Below are 17,437 nucleotides of genomic sequence, written 5' to 3' on the forward strand. Positions count from 1 at the left end.
GCATTAAATGAGATCAGATTCCAAATCCACTAACAAGTCCTCCAAACTCTGTCTACTCTTCCTGTAAGGCAAGATAAAGCACTTCTTTCCTTAAGTTCCTTGCTACAGAAAATAACTAGTTTCAAGGTACCTCCCATGTGTTTCTGCTCCACTTAGAGTCAGTGCTGTGTCTTTACCATCAATGTGCCCTGAGAATGCACAGTATTGCTGTCAACAGTGCAACAGTGTCTCTGCTTGTGCTTTTCTGGCTGTACTGGTATGGTGCAGGTAGTATACTCCTGCAAGTGCCTGCCTTTCCAGTTCTGTATTGTTGAGTCCTCCCCAGAGCAGATGTGTGGAGCTGCATTTCCATCCTGTGGTTTTGACCAAGCCTTTGTAGGAGCACAACTGGAGACCATAGTGTAATGCCAAAATCTAGATACAAATCTAGGTCTGAACTTCTCTCTCATTGAATGGATTTGCTTCAGGTGCCCCTATCTAAACTCTTGGCTTCACAACCCCTTCTGCTGTTTAATCTCTGCTGCATTGTGCAGCATCCAGTTTTGTAGGCAAGTGTTGATGGTCTATTAGCAATCCTCACATGGCTCTGGAATGGCTCTGTAAACTCCCTGACATAGATGTCTTCCAGGCGGTCCAGTCCCCAGCTGAAGGGAGTCAAAAACTGGGACTCGTGGGGAGTTGCTGTCACCTCCTACTATTTGCAGACCTCTGAGTGTAGTCTTTCTGCTTTCCCTACAGGTGGCAATGGTATGGATTCTGTAACAAAGAAAACGAGGCAAGATGGATCAGAAGTTACTGAAAGACGTAAGAAGAATATTTTTTGTTTTTGTGTCATGCACCAAAAACCCCAGAAGTGAATGCCCAGTTTTATAAGGGCTTGAATGCTGACCAGACCTTCTCTCTGTTGAAGTCAGAGGAAGGAATAGAACAGGCCAAGATCAGACATTTAGAGACATATAATATGACCTGGTTGTACAGCCACAGATGATTTCCCTGTGGTAACATTTCTAGCCAGTAGTGCAGACATTTGTATTCTCCTCCTGCCTCTGATACCAGTTCCCTACATGGCCTAGAGAATGTTCTTTAGATTTTTTTTTTCTGTGCATTATACAGAAGTCCACATTATGGGAATAAGCTAGTAGGGATCTAGTAAGGGGGTTGATTTTGCAGCAATGGCTGTGGTTCAGAAGTGCCCAGAAATACTACTTCCATGTTTTAGAGTGATCTTGTAAAGAAAAAAAAATTACTTTTCATGGCAGTGATGTGCTTAGTTACTGTAGAGTGAGAAAGGCCTGTAAGCAAACACACAGTATCGTGTGCTAATGAGACTGCAGGCTCCAGGCAGTGTGGTCTTAAGGGACTTTTCTTTAAATGAGTCAGTCTTCTTTGAATAAGTCATGTTCTTCTATGGAAATTAAATAGAGTATGTATCTTATTTGACTATATTAACATGCCATTACTTCTGCACCCTTTTCTTTCCTCAGTTATTACAGAGACTGTAACCACAAGACTGACGTCCTTACCACCCAGTAAGTGTCAGCCATTCCATTACTTCTGCTCCGTGTTCTGTGCCACTCCATGCTGTTTAACTGTGTTGTTTCCACAAACCCCTGGGTGCCCTGGGTCTCAGTGCAGAAAGACTTCTACCCAAAGAGAAGCTATTTTCAGAAATACCTCTCCTGAAGTACTTGTTGGAAAGAAGGAGCAGTATGTGGGGAGCTGTCTGGGTATTGTCAGAAACAAAGCTGCACAGTCCAATAACTGGTGGACCAGACTCTCCAGGGGCTTAAGCTGTGATATAGGGTCTCCAGTGGTGACTGTCTGTTGGGGACAAGGGTCAAAAGTGCTGGGTCAAAAGTGATGGGTCAGCAGCCTCTGCTGCTGGGGCTGCAGTGTATTCCCCTGTCATCTTATCTAGCTGACAGAAGTGAGTGAATCTTTTTTTGTAATATCAGATGTTAGGAGTGATTTCTACCTTTGTGAGGAAGTACAAGTGCTGAGTAGGGAAGAATCCTCCATGCTCTTCATACCCTGCTCTTGATTAACTTGCTGCAGTTGGGTCGGGAAGAAATTACATTGTCTTGTTTATGGTAAGGATTAACAAGAGTGTCGTTCAGTCCATGTACGAAACTTAAATACAAACCTGCTGGGTCTGCAGTGTAAATGCAGTAAAATGTCTGATCTGCCAAGACACCTCTCTGCAGTTGTGATAATCTTGCCAGACATGAAGCTATACTTGGCACTAAGTGTCCTTGCTTTTCTCATCTTTTACCCTGAAAGAATGGCTCATTTTGTGTTCATCTCTTCCAGAAGGAGGAAGCAGCACTGGGCTCAAAACATCATCTCATGCTGGAGGGACCGGAGTGGAAAAGAGGTCTTACACCCATAGCAGCAGCTATGTGACTTCAAGTAAGGAATGATGACATTATACAGTGAGGAAAAAGAGCAAAGGCAGCAGAAATTGTCTAAAGAGAGTTTCAGGGCAGGGAAGTAGGATGAGCCAGAGGTAAGGAAAATACGGTTTATGAAAGTAGAAATGGTGAATACTCAAAGCAAATGTATTAATTCCCTAAGTTGAGTGTGAGAGTGGGTGAGTAAATACAAAATTCACATTTTCCACAGGAAAATACCATTCCCAGTTTTGTTAAGAAGTCATTTGGAAACCAAATTTACCTTCTTTTAGGGTTTCCAAATACAATCTTCTGGCTATTTCTATCCAAAACATAGTTTTCATTAGTCTTTTTGTTGATCTTGCTGAGGATAGAGTATTATAAAAAAATTTCCTAGAAAATACTTTCCTTGTATGTGTGTCCATGGCTTTAGCACTTTGAGGAGTCTACAAGATTTTCTTGATGTGCCAAATCAGTATGTGTTGTCTACTTCATCAAAACAAGGGTGTTCTCGAACAGCATTCTTTGCCCTGTTAGAATGTCACAGCAAAGGTTTCTTAAGAATGAGCTTCCTAGCCAGGTTTCTGGCATACATCTCTCTCTCCCTCTCCACAGTGGGACAAACTATGTAACTAGCCTTGTAGAAAACACTCTCCATGCTCCAAAAGAGCTGACAAACCAGTGGGAATGAAGTGCAGTTTGGAAGCTCAACAGGAGAATTAGCCATAGCAAATAGATCTGACAGACACCTCCATACCAATTAAAGGCCACAGTGTGGAATCACTTTTCCTCAGGGTAGATGTGAAGTAACTCCAGTGAAGAAGTCAGTCTAATTGGCTGGACTGGCACAGTCTGAGAACTGAACCTGGCCCTGCAAACTCAGATGACTGTGAAGGATTCCTGTCTCCCTCATTATTTCTTTTCAGTGTGTGGAGGAAGAGAAAAAAACCTGCACTTTAGAGATAACCACCTCTTGTTGAACTTTCACAGAGCATTTTCTAATCTCTGCTTTCCCACCCTGCTTGCAGAATGCCTCTGATGGCAGCCTGCTTGTCATAGTAGTTCTTTCTCCTGTATTAAGTAGAAAAGCTGCAGAACAAAACAAGTCCTTGTAGAGGGGAAAGTTGGCAAGAGAACACTCTGTTGATATCACAAGGGCATGCTTTTTTTTCAGGGATGGGTAAACAATATCCAGACTGATCCTGCTGATACGCATGGATGTGTCACACTTTATATATTACACAAGGCCCGCTTTGTGCTGCACTCTGATCATACTCCAGCACTGGATTTCATACAAGAGTAGGAACACATTAGTTATGGCTACTCAGTTCCTTCTCCACAGTACTGGTGTGAATTAGAGAAATTCTTTCCTTTGTCTAAATTGTAACAGCCACGAATGCACTCCAGGCTGCCTTGGGCCTGATGCACACCTCAGTCACTTCTCCAGGAACTGGGCTGACTAAGGTATGACTAAGTGAGTGTGGACAGCTGCTTTGGAGGGGAAATGGGCTGATCTCTCTTTCTCTTATCTCATGAACTGTGTCCTTCAGCACTTTGAGCTTGGCTTAACAATCTCCCAGTTTTTGTGGCCTGTGTCATATAGTACTTGAGTTTACAGGTGGGTTAATATCCAGACCATAGCCCAGCACCAACCAGAGCCAAATTTATTGCTGCACAGGAGGTGGTTCATCCATTCCCCTAGAGCAAAACCTGCTGTCATCATATGTATCATTGACAAGATTTGTTTTGAAACTGCAAAGAAATCCAATACTCCTCACTGCTTGAAGTGCAGAGGAAAGTCAAAGTTAGATCCAGCTCAGAAGACAGTAGCATAAAGCATCCAGAGCACATATCTTCAATTTTGTGAGGGTGTTGGTGTTTTGTTTTTCCTATAGGTGGAAGTGGTAGATTGAATTCATCATCATCATCCTGTGGCTACAGACAAACCCAATCTCCCAGTTCTACTCTTACCAGATCACCTGGCTCAACATTTGAAAGAAAAACATATGCCAACCGCCATGCAGCATATGAAGGTATCACAAAACATGCCATAGACAGGAGGCAGCATGTAGCTTCCACTGAGGTCACACTAATGCAGGATTGTCCCAAATAGCAGAGGAATCCCATTGTGGTTTTGCTAGGAAGTAAGCCATCAGGGACACATGCTCATTCCTAAAAGAAGTTGTGGCATATTTTTGTAGAAAGACATTAGCAGCTCTTCCTTGTAATCCTGAATAGCTCTTTCTTTTAAAGGAAATGTTTGTTATCCACTGGGATTAGACAGCTACCAGCAAGACAAGTTTTGAATGCTTTTAATGATCTTGTGCGAAGTATTAATGAAGACCTTTCTGTTTTTTGCAGGGAGCTCCAGTGCCAACTCCTCTCCTGAGATTCCCAGAAAAGAGTTTGGTATGTTTTAGAGCTTTCCTCTGAACATTATGGCAAGGTCATGTGAGCTGGTGATCACGGCGGCATTTGGCACATTACTATGTCTTGCTGTACCTTTGCTGCCTTGATATTGGGCCATCAGTGCAGCTTCATGATGTCAGAGGAGACATTAACAGCTGACAGCAGGGTCTTCAGCAGATACATACTCAAACATAGGGTGCATACTGTGTACCTAATACCTTCAAGCTTCTGCAATGCTCCCTATATGGCACAGGACATGGATAGGAGAACATAGACATGGGATGCTTCTTAACATTTCTGCCCTCTCCCCCTGCACCCTTAGTTGGGACCTGCAACCAAAAAAACCCAAATACTTAGGATTTTGAGCCATTGCTGGGTATACTTTTCCAGTAACTCTTCCTAGACTTCAGCCTATTTTTATGGAAGGTTGAACAGACTATCAAGTGGTATATTTACACTGAACAGTGTCAACAGATATGGGCTTGCCCTGTCCAAACTCTGAGCTGCTGATTTTACACAGTGTAGGTAGTGAATCAATATGATCATGCCATCTTTCTGGCTTAGAAAGGAGGCAGAGTTTCATGGTGTCAAACCTTGGTCAGTGGGGTAAACGGGCCTGTTACCTTCCTTTTGGCTGTTGGAATGGGAGATCACCATCTGTGAACAACATGTATGTGTGCAAAAAGAAACAGCAGTTGATCCAGAAATGCTAAGCATCCTACTTATTCTTTAAGATACCCTAAGGTCTAAAATGGGCCTGGTAAAAACTCTAAGGCTTCAATTCCCCTAGCAGTGCCCCAAGTAAAGAAGGCTGCTTTCTGAATCTGAGCACTCTGAGCAAGAGTATGTTCATTTTCAGGGACAGTAAAGCCTAATACTGCTTTTCTCTCATTTCTCTTCATAGCATCTACTTCTACAAGAGGGAGAAGCCAAAGTCGAGGTGAGTGATACTGTTCTTTTAGAAGCCTCCTTTGTTTTTTTCAGTGTGATCCAGGGTGTATTAAATGGACCTATTCCTTAGCTGAAATCAACCAGTTTACTATAGAGCAGTCAGAGCTCAGTGTAAAACCTGACCCTAGTGGAAGTCATGGTTTAGACTGTGTCAGGAAGGAGGAACTACCTGGGACCTGGACATCTAGGGATATAGGATATAGTCTTCCATCTTGTCTGTTCACTACCATAAACTCAGTCGATCCATCTCCATGACCTGCCTCTGTGATATTTACAGTAATTGTATTCATGGTCCTCCCACTGTGATCTATCTTACAAACCATAATGCCAAACCTTGAAATGATCTCATGCTGGTAGTAAGGAGATGGTGAGGAAATTAAGGGCTTGCTGCGGTCTGTTTAGCCAGCTCACTGCAAAGCTCTGCATTGTTTAAATCATTCAGCTCTTCTAATAATTTATTAACAGCACTGAGGAAAGCAGGACTATATTGCTCTGTAAGAGTGTAATATCTGTTCCCAGCTGCTTGAAGAGGAAACTATAATGTCACTCTATCCAAGTTAATTTTAGCAGTGGATATAAATCAAACTGTGCTTTTGCACACTCCTCCTGAAGAGTATCACACTTACTAATTATTCTACCTCAGAACTCCTCTGGCATGCTCTATACCTGAGCTCCCAGCAGAACTAGGCCATACATAATAAAACAGACACCAGAGAACCAGCTCCAGCTTCTCGTATTACTTCAGAAAATAATTCCAATCCATCAGCTTCTCCAAATGAATGCCAAAGCTACTAGTTCTTTTATAGTGCATGCACTGTCAGATTTCATGTTGAGGAGCATATATCCCATGTCCTCGCTGGCCAGTTTGCTTGTAGGTAGCAAGCTTAAAGGCTTGCCCCAGCCAGATCACATTAACTCTATAAGTCTCTCGTGCTGGACAGTGAGAGTCAGTAATTGAGTACCTAGCGAAAATGTTGGCTTAAAACTGCTCTGGTTACATTCACTTAAACATAGTGAAAATGTTGGCTTAAAACTGCCCTGGTTACATTCAGTGAGCCTAAAGAGAAGTCAGCAGGTTCTAAGAGACTAAATCATATAGCTCATGTAGAGAAGACACAGTGTGAATTTTACCTAAAAAGTAGTAGGGAAATTTTGTGTTTAGTAAACTTCTTTTGGCTCTTTAGCTTTTTGTCCAGGAGGACAATAATAACTGTGGTTAATGGGAGTATCAGTGTGATTGAGGACTGCATAGTTACACCTTCTGATTGTCTGGCAGTTACAATGCTATTGATGTCAATAGAGGCCCTCATGGAGTAAAATATAGGCCTCTGGGATTAAAAGTAGCAATATGTGACCCCAAACCAAAGTCACCTGAACCAATTTGCAACCAATTCACATGAGCCATTGCTGCTCGACAGCAAGATGGAACATAGCAAGGAGGAAGGAATTCACTTCAGCCTAAAGATTCATTCCTAGCCCAGGGCACAAATGCATCTCACTCCATATTCATGAGCTGCTTTTTCTCTTTTCAGAGAGTGAAATACGAGTCCGGCTGCAGAGCGCGTCTCCCTCTGGCAGGTGTAAGTGCCGTGGCTTTTATTCCAAGGGGATCAGGTATAAGGCAGAGGGTGTTGCTGCTCTGGGTATGTCTGCAGTGTCTCTGGGACCCCAATCTTCATGTTGACAGGTGGCAGCAAGTAATAATTTACTTCTTTTTCTGTTAGGAACATTCATTTGTCTCCCCTTTCTGAACAAGGGAGCATGCTGTGGGTTAGATGTTGGTCTTGCAAGGATGTGGTTGTACTTAGTTCAAGAAACCAGGCCCCAAAGCTTTGCTATTAACTAAGTGGCATCCCCAGTAGTCGGCCCAAGAAAATACAACTTTATAGACAGTCAGGTAAACTCCACTGAATGGCTTAGCCAGGGCAAGATTACAGAGTAATAAAGCAATGCTTTTGGGTGAGTCTGGACACTTGGTTTTTCTGCCAGGGACGGAGTTGGATGACGTGAAGCGTTTGTTGAAAGGAAGTCGATCAGCCAGCTGCAGTCCTACTCGGACACCGTCAAATACGCTCCCGATACCGAAAAAGGCTGTGGTGGAGACAAAGATGGTTACTGAGAGCTCTCAGTCAGGTACTTGGCAGAGGATCGTTAGCAAATGCTGGAACCTCTCTAAACACTATTTGCCATAAAAGTACCCAATTGCTAAGAACATCTCAATAAGAATACATGGTTTCTGTCCCCAGAAGCTGTGGCAACACAGAAAAAGAGTCAGAATGCTGGAGGGCTGTCCAGATGTTGCTCTAAGAGCCATCTTGGGTAGCTTTCTAGTGACTTGTCTAATTTCCATAAAATTAAGCTAATTTCTGCTAACCCAGCTTTCATTCAGAGGTGATTCTGGCAGAGACAAGGGCTCTAAGCAAACATGTCTTAAAGAGATTTGATCTCTTATCTCCAAGCAAGATGGAGATAGCACTGAAGACAATATTTGAGTCACACCACATGGCTCGGAGATCACTAGAACTTGGTAATGATAGAAGTGGTGCTTAAAGTACTGTAACCAGCTCTTGTTATTTACAAGCCTCACCGCAGTGCTTGAGACAGTAGTATTCACATTCACTTCACTGTTCTCCACCATTATCTAGGAACAAGCAAAACCTTCTTTATTGTGCATGCGTCAAATCCTGCCTAAACTGGAAAATTTAGTCAAATGCACTAATGAACCAATTAGAGCCACATGTGGGAAGCAAATCATATGTCCAATTGCCCAGAGTGATTTATTAACACAATGACAGACTGAAGTGTTTTTTCTGCTGTCTTAGCATCTACAAGCAATGAAATCTCTTCACAAGTTGTTTTGTGAATGACCATGCTATCAGGTCAATCTTTATTCCATTGGTTAAAATTGAGGTGATTGTAATCAGCTGGCATTAGAGATCAGTTATTCCATGTTAACTTGGAGTCGTTGTTTTGACTCCACAAGGGTAATTGAAATGTAAGGCAAATGAAGTTGTTTGCCATGTGAACCTGCAACGCATGCTCAGCCACAAGCCTGATCACATTTAAAACCACTTCTGTTTGGGTTTTTTACAGTGTCAGGGACGTATGATACAACCATACTGAATACTGCCCTCCCTTCATACATGTGGTCCTCCACTTTGCCTGCTGGGTCTTCCCTTGGTGGATACCACAACAGCTCTTCCTTGATCAATGCTATGTCTCACTCTACAGGATCAGGTATGCTCCCTGGACTGCCCAGGCTTGAAGGATGAAACTCCATACTGGAACTGTGTCAACAACAGTGCTTTGTTTTGCACAGCAAGAGCTAAAATGATAGAAGAATCATGATGGCAGGGAATATGCTTGACCTTTCTCTGGTTTTCTGTAACCTGGTGCTTTCTGCTTCTACACTGACTGCATTTGAAAATCCTTCTTAGGGAGGATCTGTTGCTCTGACTGCCTGATCTGTCACTGAATTTTGATGATAACTTTATCAGTGAGGTCAGGCTGACATTTGCTGTCAAAACTAGGTTTAGACTAATTAACATTGGATTGTCATGGTCTATGGCAAGAACAATTGGGCCTAACCCTTCAGTCCCCATACACGAAAGATGTAATTGATAATTGTTGAGTGTGCTCACTTACGAATGCCAGGGATGCTGCATTTCTCAGCTGCAGAGAAAAACAACAAGAAGTCTTATGATGGCATGGTACTGAAAGCTCTGCTTTCTCACATGGTCTCATAATTGCAACTTGTCTGATGTAGGATTTTCTCCCCTTTGTCAGCTCAGTAAAAGAATGGTTTGGTGTCACGATTTTCAAGATTTTTCCCCTGTGCAATTATTATGCATTTTCACTTCATTTCTAAGTGACTCTGACTCTTAATTTCTGTGACTGGGCCACTGACCTTCAGGTGCTGGGTTTCTGATTCCAAAGAAGTAATAACATTTCACTTCCTCTTTTTGCAGTTTTTGGTGTTCCTAATAACCTATCTCCCAGCAATCATACTCTGAACACAGGCCTGAGCACTTCTTCTACAGGTCAGATCTTTTTCTTCTTCACTTCCCATAGACTTCATAAGACTCTCTTCAATCTGACTGGGCCTGCAAAAGGAACTGGATATATGAGAGCAGTCTACACTGCACTACTGCCACACTGATTCTGGCACTAAAGATGCCACTTTCCAAACCATTTGCTTCTCTCTGGACATACTGTGTGCTGTTACCTCTTTAAATTTCCCTTAGTCAGTCCAAGACAGTTTTATGAATTTACCTTTTTCCCAAGTGTTCCACCTGCAGAAATGTCCATGCAACCATGAGAGTGGCCTCACAATCTAATAATGTTTTTTAATGGTCAGTATTACTGCCCTGGGCCAGCAATAACTTATGCAGAAAAATTCTCTAAGGAAAAAACCTTAGAGATTGTTGAACAGAAATGTTTAGGTCTGTGATACCTACAGCTAGCTGTCAACTTTTCTTGGGAGAGGTCATCATTATTATAATTGGCTTTGTTTTGGTTTTAGCCAGAATACCACCTGCACTGCAGGACTCCTATAATCCTCATTATGATGTTTTTCTTTGCAGTGTTTGGAGTTCAAAACAACCTTGCTCCAAGCTCTTCAACCCTGACCCAGAATGCTACTGCAGCCTCCGCAGGTCAGCAACATTTCAAGCCTAGATGAAGTATGAGGTTCATCAATGTGTGCTGCCTTCTCCCACTTTTCCTGTAATGACTAGAGAGTTTATATGGACAGAGGTTCCTTCACTACCATCTTCTTGCATGGAGCGATGTGGTATGAAGGGATATTGAGGAACGTTTCCTCTGCTTTGCATGTGCAGAAACAGCTCCCAGTGCCTATGTAAGCGTTAAAGATTTGCTTGCTGAGGATGACCTTGCTTGTTTGAGTTGTCCTAGGTACCCTGAATGATAAAAAGTTTTTGAAATGGTGTGCAGCCCAAGGTCAGTATGTATGTAGGTACCTCATTATCCTTCATCTCTTTCATTCTCTAATTTCTTCATTACAGCATATGGGATGAAGAACACTTCTCAGAGTAACACCATGGCAAGTACTGGTGTGTCTGCCACATCAGGTGAGTGTACCATTCACAGTTGTTTAGGTATGGCCTTGGACAAGCATATCATGATACAAACAAGTTAGAGATTCAGCCAGTTAAGTGACACTAACACCTGGCTCCTCAGGAGCATGACTTGTCACTAGACAAGTCTCCTACCAGTACCTTTCTGAAAATAAAGCAAATGAGCCAGAAGCTGTGAATGAGTAAATGAGCTGGTCTGATTCAGAGCTCTCCCCCTCTTTTGTAACTTGGATGATTTAATTGCAGCTACTTCTGCTCGGCTGGCAGTTAACTGGGTAGATCAGATGTGTGAAATTGTGCTTCATCTGAAGCCAAAATATTTTTAAGGGTGCTTTTAAACATAATTTTGCAGTAGTACCAGCCTCAACTGCTTAAAACCCAAGGAATTGGCTTACACATGATGAGACAGGTTTTTTTTAATGGGAGAAGTTGAGGTCTTTTTACTGACCTGTTGTCCTTGAATGATTTGGATTCATCTTCTCCAACTTTTTTTTTTTTCTTTGAGCAACTTTCAGAGCTAGAAATTAGTCTTACTTTCTGTGTCAGGGAAGCCAAGTTTCTTTTGTAAACCAATGACTCCCAAAGAGTAAGATAAAAAAGCAGATGTAAATACTACAGAAGTTATGATAACATTTCTAACACAGGTTTACCCCAGGTTTGTGCTTGAATAATGGAATAATACCATTCTGGTTATCTTGGTTTTCAAAATTGTATCAATTTGTGTGCAAACTCAGGTTTGTACAGCATCCCAGGCATACATGACACTGTGTAATGACAGAAGGGTGACCACATCAATGTTTTCAAGTCTTGTTTGGCCTGTGCCAAACCTTAGTAAACTACTGTACAATGCTTCATAAGCATACCTGGCTCACAAGGATATAGACTGCTTTGTGCTTGACAGAGTAGGTCTACTAAAGGTGCTCGTCATCTTGAGCTGTGCAGGATGTGATAATCCTTGAATATGTCTTTCAGACTGAATTTCTGTGATTCTATAGTAACAGTGTTTGAGAAGGAAAGAGGTGTTTTCTATATGTGATAGAATCAGAGATGCTCTCAATTTCTGATTGCTCCCCTGCTAGTGAAATACACGTCTCTAAAGAAGTCTGACAATATGCACATCATTCCTCTTAGCTTCAGTAATGGCTGTGTCTCTTAGTGGGTGTTTATAGTAACTCCAATCACAGCAGGATTACGTATTTTAATGAACAAAAGTGCTGGGCACACATTCATATCCTCCTCTTTCCTGTCATTTACCGATATACCAGGGGGAACTGTTCTGAGCTCCCAGGGAGATGATGTTCTGCACAAAGACTGCAAGTTTCTGCTGCTGGAGAAGGAGAATGCCCCAGCAAAGAAGGAGATGGAGCTCTTGATCATGTCAAAGGACAGTGGCAAAGTCTTTAATGCCTCTGCTACTGGGCTTAATGGAGGTAGCTTATCTTCTTTGGGTCATGTGGATATGCTGAGGGCAGAGAAGTGGAGACTGATCTTAGGGGGAGTTCAGAGTTCAGGACACTACACCTGACTCAAACCCATGCAAGCCAAATAAAAAGCTCTGGCAGGCAGTTAGCCTGTAACCATACTGGCTAAAATATAGTTCTAGCTTCAGAGCCTGCCTTGGAATATTTAACAAAGCTTAGGAGCTTTGAAAGCAAAAAACTAGATCTAGTTGAAATGGTCAGAGCTATTGTGGTTTCTCAGTTAAAAGTATGGGTTTTGCCAATGCAAGATAAGCCTGACCAAACTTGTATTCTGATGGTTTTAATTATATTTGGTTCCTATTCTGGATCCTTTGTAGAAGACACTTTGAAAAAAGAGAAGCAAGGATTTTCTTCCTCTTATGCTACAGATACTGGCTTAAAATCAGATGCAAATGGTAAGAGCTTGTCCCCTTGCAAATGCAACAGAGCTTTCTCCTTCTCCCTCCATTACTACCTTCCCCTTTCAAGCCCATGCTCTAAGTTTAATCATGTATACAAAGACCATTAAAATCTCTTTTACAGGAGGACTGAAATCCATGCCAGCAAGGGACAAAGCAGCTTATGCAGGTAAGTGATGCAATTCAGAGTATCATTGGAAGAAGCACCAAAGCACACTATGTAAAAAAGCAATGGTTCTTGAGTGACATGAGTGATCTCTGTGCAGTGACAGTAGAGGGAGGGAATGTTGAGGGGGGTACTCAGTCTGTAATGACCAGGGCACAAGCCAGAGAAATTGATACCAATGATTTGATTGTGGATGAGTGGCCATCTGGTGTATTTTTTTGTATTGCTGGAGAAAATTGGATAGAAGATGGTATAGCTGCATTCTGCTACCAGGACAGATTTATGGGGAGGAAAGGGTTCAAACAGACCATGCTGGCTATTACTGTCATTTATGGCTCAAAACTGTACAAAAAATTGAGCATGTTTTCCAGATGTTATTTTAAAATACACTGAGTATTGTCACATGTTGGAAATCCTGTTGGGAATGCTCTTCCCGGCTTCCACAAGGACTAGAATTACACCCACTGTGTGCAGAGTGGGGTGTAAAGATTTTTCTCCACACCTCTTTGTCTAATGGCTCAGACTGTGGTGTCCTCATTCTAAGAGATTCTTGAATCTGAAGTCAAGGAGCATTTCATTAACTGGGAGACTGCCCCTTCCCTCTTCCAGAAATACGAAATGGTGATGTGGGAGGTGCAGTTGGATCAACACCATCCTGGTGTCCCTGTGGGTCCTGCTGTAGCTGGTGGAAATGGCTCCTAGGTTTGCTTCTGGCCTGGTTGCTTCTCCTTGGATTGCTTTTTGGACTCATTGCTCTGGGTAAGGAATAACTGAGGAACAAAAAAATTTGAATGGAATAGAAAGACAAACAGGGGATGCAAGGTGGCAAAGAAGCCAAGTACCAGAGATATCGAGCCAAAGATCTGAGAAGCAGCACATTCAGCTTGATGGTGACTGCCATTAAGATACTACAATAGAATAGAAAAGGGGTAAGGGGTTATATAATCTTGAGATGAGCAGCATAGGAAAACTATGGGATCTGAGGCCTTACTTCTCAGAGACTAACAGATTCCAAATTTGTCATTTAAACTCCAGTTATACCTACTAGGATAAAGGATGCAAAGACCAAACATGCAAAACTCATTGGCCATAGCTATCTAACATGGTGTTGTCTTGTTCCTACTATTAGAAGTGGGTATTTCAGGAATGCATCTGTGGCTGCATGACCCTCAGCATTGTACTTTAACCTTGCAGCGGAAGAAGTGAGAAAGCTGAAATCTCGTGTTGAAAACCTGGAAAAAATCAATGGCGGCCTCCTGGCGCTTAACCAAGAGAATTCCAAAATAGAAAAGGATGTTTCAAGGGTAGACTTTCTTCATGGTATTTCACCCTCCTCAAGCTTCCCTTATGAAAATGAAGAGTCAGTCTGGTTGATGGTAAAGAGCAGACTGAACAAGGAAGTAGAACGAGGTGAGCAGAGTCACTGTCTGTGATGCTGTGTGAGACCAGATTATTTAAAGAGGAGTGGGAGGATTTGCTTGCCTAATAGCCTTATAGGCCAGGACTTTTAGAGTGCAATGAAGTCCGTTGAAAGTGGTGTTATCACCTGCCCTCATGGACAGGCTATGCTGGCACTCAGAATGCTGCCACTAATAGTGCATCCCTTAAAGCCAGCAGAAAAGGGAGAAGAAAGGAAGTTGTGACATGTCATCATGTGCTAGGATCTATCATGTTTGCTGTAGCAAGTGAGTTTTCCATTTTGAAAGAAGTGTGTCAAAAAAAACAGCCCACACTTTAGTTCTCATGCCACTTATGTTAGCAAGGGAATAATTTACTTCTGTTTAGCAGATGATGGAAATTAGAATATTTGATCTTCCACCTTTGGAAGTTTCATGGATTTCTGAAAGCAAATTTTCCAAGGAAAGCACACTTACAAAGCCACGCTGTGCTTGATACTCTGTGCTGCCTGCAGCCTCAGAATCCAAGTAGAAGGATCCTTGTATATGAAGCTAATACCTGTTCTCGTGTAATGCATTCTAACAGCCTCTTCACTTCCTTTTGCAGGATACTTCCGAGGGGAGAAAGGAGAACCTGGTCAGAAAGGTACAGCCATATAGTCCTTCTCTTCTCCTGTCCTATTCCTTGGCTCTGGCAATTCACAAGTTTGGAGTGGGTGTTGCCCACAAGGGCCAATTGGCAGTGATAAAGATGAAGCTGGTTTATACTTAAACAAGAAGAATCAGAGAATCATTTAGGTTGGAAAATACCTTTAAGATCATTGAGTTCAACTGTAAACATAGCACTGCCAAATTCACCACGAAACCATGTCCCTAAGCACCACATATATGTATCTTTTAAATACCTCCAGGGATGGTCACTCAAAAACTTCCCTGGGCAGCCTATTCCAATGCTTCCTTTCGGTGTAGACATTTTTCCCACTGGCACAACTCGAGGCCATTTCCTCTCATCATATTGCTTGTTACTTGGGAGAAAAATCTGACACCCACCTTCCTACAACCTTCTTTCAAGTAACTGTAGAAAGTGAGGTTTCCCCTGAGCCTCCTTTTCTCCCTCAGCCATTCCTCATAAGATTTGTGCTCTAGATGCTTCACCAACTTCGTTTCTCTTCTTTGGACATGCTCCGGCACCTCAATGTCCTTCTTGTAGTCAGTGGTCCAAAACTGAACCCAGTATTCAAGGTGCAGTCTTACCAGTGCCAAATGCAGAGGGACAATCACTTCCCTAGTTCTACTAGAGTGTAAAACTAGTTGGCTGTGTAAACTGTAGAGGACCTGATCCCAAGCAGAGCTAATACAGGAGGCCCAGTCTTGCACTGTGCCAGTGTGATAGGCCAGATCCTGTTTTCACTATTGGGAAGGGTCTGATCCTACACTATTCAAGTGTGAAGTGTCTCTGTTCACTGAAAAATCCTTCATGTTTCATCAAAGATGAGAAAGCAATTAGAAGAGTAAAATGTATGAGTAATCACTAGAAATATCTTCAGAATCAATCCTGATTTTAATTTTTTCCCCTCTCTTCTCAGGTGACATGGGAATTCAAGGTCCCAGAGGTGAGTCTGGAATTACCTGCTTTCTCAAGTAGGTTGGCAGCCTGCCATGATGCCTGGGTACCAAATGTACTGTTGTTATTCCAGAAGTTAGGTAGAGAAGCTGATGCATTTCGCAGTCAAGATATTGTTGTGATGGTTGGATGGTTTTGCTCTTCTTGACAAAGACCATTTTAGAGTTCACAGTAGAAGAAGTAACAGATGTTTGAATCTAGAAATGTCTTCCACCTGGATGAACGTCATTCCTGAAGCCAAGCTCTATCTGGTTTAATCATAAAGTGCTTTGTGTGGTGTAAATAATTCAATCCATTGCATGAACACAAGGGGGCCAATGTTGCATGGCTGGAAACAGTAGAACTTCTAAACATGACAGGAATATAAACTTGTTTTATGAGGGGTGAGGGTTGGCTGAAGTGACAAATGGGCAAACCAAGACCTATTCCCCACTGATTGTCTATTTCTTTCTCTCTACAGGAGAGCGAGGACTTCCTGGTGTCCCAGGTGGGCAGTAATACAATTCCTCTTTAAGGAGGACATTTAGTGACATTACAGTAGGCAAGAATAAATTTTACACTGCAGACCTAGCTTAAGGTGGTTGTCTAGAATCAATATTTAGCATATACTAGGTGATTTGATTACTACCTTAGTGCTAAGCTGTAGACACAGCTCAAAGACCTGCTCACAGGCAAGGCCTCAGCTTGACTTGCACTTAGTTGAGCATGCCTAAATGGGGTTGTGAAGATCCCAACCTACCTCTGAGAGAGTCCCAGAGCTGCATGAGTATTTGGCCCAAATTCTTTGTGCTCTTATATGTATTATTATCTTCTAAAGACATTTGAGTCCAAGTACTCACCCTCCAGGTAATATAGAATCATAGAATCATAGAATGGTCTGGGTTGGAAGGGACCTCCAAAGGTCATCTAGTCCAACCCCCTCTGCAGTAAGCAGGAGCATCCTCAACTAGATCACACTGCCCAGAGCAACTTTACCAGGGCATTCTTTACCCCAGCCAATAGATCTCTCCAGCCTTCAGATTCCTCTAATTTGGATGTTATTCTTTCATAGTACACAGACAAAGACTCTGCACATTTGTTGTGTTTTTCTTTCCAGGTATTCCTGGTCCAATTGGGCACCAAGGACCAGAAGGACCGAAAGGACAGAAGGGCAGCATGGGTAAGGATCTCTGTCACTGCTGTGAGTCTTTCCCAGCTGCTGACACATGGCATGGGAATACAGACACTAGGTTGGTGTGATTATTGCCTTCCCTCATGGAGGTGACCTTTACAAGGCATTTGTTTCCTGTAGGTGATCCTGGTATGGAAGGTCCTATGGGACAAAGAGGTCGAGAAGGGCTTCCAGGGCCTCGAGGGGAGCCTGGGCCACCTGGATTTGGAGAAAAAGGAGACAGAGGTAGGAATAAGGTGTTCCATTCTTGGATAAAGAGGAGATGGACAAAAGCTAGAGTTTGGTTCCAGTTTATGAAATGTCCCAGTGATAGAATTTGACTTGATTATTCAAATGCAGATTTCATTTCATTTC

General features: G+C 42.5%; 1 protein-coding gene across 1 annotated transcript in view; it reads left to right on the plus strand.

Annotated features, from left to right (window-relative positions):
• Positions 1 to 749: 749 nt before the first annotated feature.
• The window catches only part of COL17A1 (collagen type XVII alpha 1 chain), a 34,904-nt gene continuing 18,216 nt past the window's right edge, over positions 750 to 17,437 (plus strand). The window contains exons 1-22 of the mRNA XM_054382390.1: positions 750 to 804; positions 1,485 to 1,529; positions 2,311 to 2,409; positions 4,286 to 4,423; positions 4,752 to 4,799; positions 5,704 to 5,739; positions 7,283 to 7,330; positions 7,740 to 7,883; positions 8,844 to 8,987; positions 9,719 to 9,790; positions 10,334 to 10,405; positions 10,775 to 10,840; positions 12,112 to 12,294; positions 12,645 to 12,722; positions 12,850 to 12,894; positions 13,501 to 13,650; positions 14,086 to 14,301; positions 14,896 to 14,934; positions 15,875 to 15,901; positions 16,373 to 16,399; positions 17,009 to 17,071; positions 17,204 to 17,308. Of these exons, the coding sequence (XP_054238365.1) occupies positions 750 to 804; positions 1,485 to 1,529; positions 2,311 to 2,409; positions 4,286 to 4,423; positions 4,752 to 4,799; positions 5,704 to 5,739; positions 7,283 to 7,330; positions 7,740 to 7,883; positions 8,844 to 8,987; positions 9,719 to 9,790; positions 10,334 to 10,405; positions 10,775 to 10,840; positions 12,112 to 12,294; positions 12,645 to 12,722; positions 12,850 to 12,894; positions 13,501 to 13,650; positions 14,086 to 14,301; positions 14,896 to 14,934; positions 15,875 to 15,901; positions 16,373 to 16,399; positions 17,009 to 17,071; positions 17,204 to 17,308 (1,900 nt within the window). The remainder of the gene's footprint in view (positions 805 to 1,484; positions 1,530 to 2,310; positions 2,410 to 4,285; positions 4,424 to 4,751; positions 4,800 to 5,703; positions 5,740 to 7,282; positions 7,331 to 7,739; positions 7,884 to 8,843; positions 8,988 to 9,718; positions 9,791 to 10,333; positions 10,406 to 10,774; positions 10,841 to 12,111; positions 12,295 to 12,644; positions 12,723 to 12,849; positions 12,895 to 13,500; positions 13,651 to 14,085; positions 14,302 to 14,895; positions 14,935 to 15,874; positions 15,902 to 16,372; positions 16,400 to 17,008; positions 17,072 to 17,203; positions 17,309 to 17,437) is intronic.

This window comes from Indicator indicator, chromosome 7 (assembly GCF_027791375.1).
Source record: "Indicator indicator isolate 239-I01 chromosome 7, UM_Iind_1.1, whole genome shotgun sequence".
Taxonomy (NCBI): Eukaryota; Metazoa; Chordata; class Aves; order Piciformes; family Indicatoridae; genus Indicator; species Indicator indicator.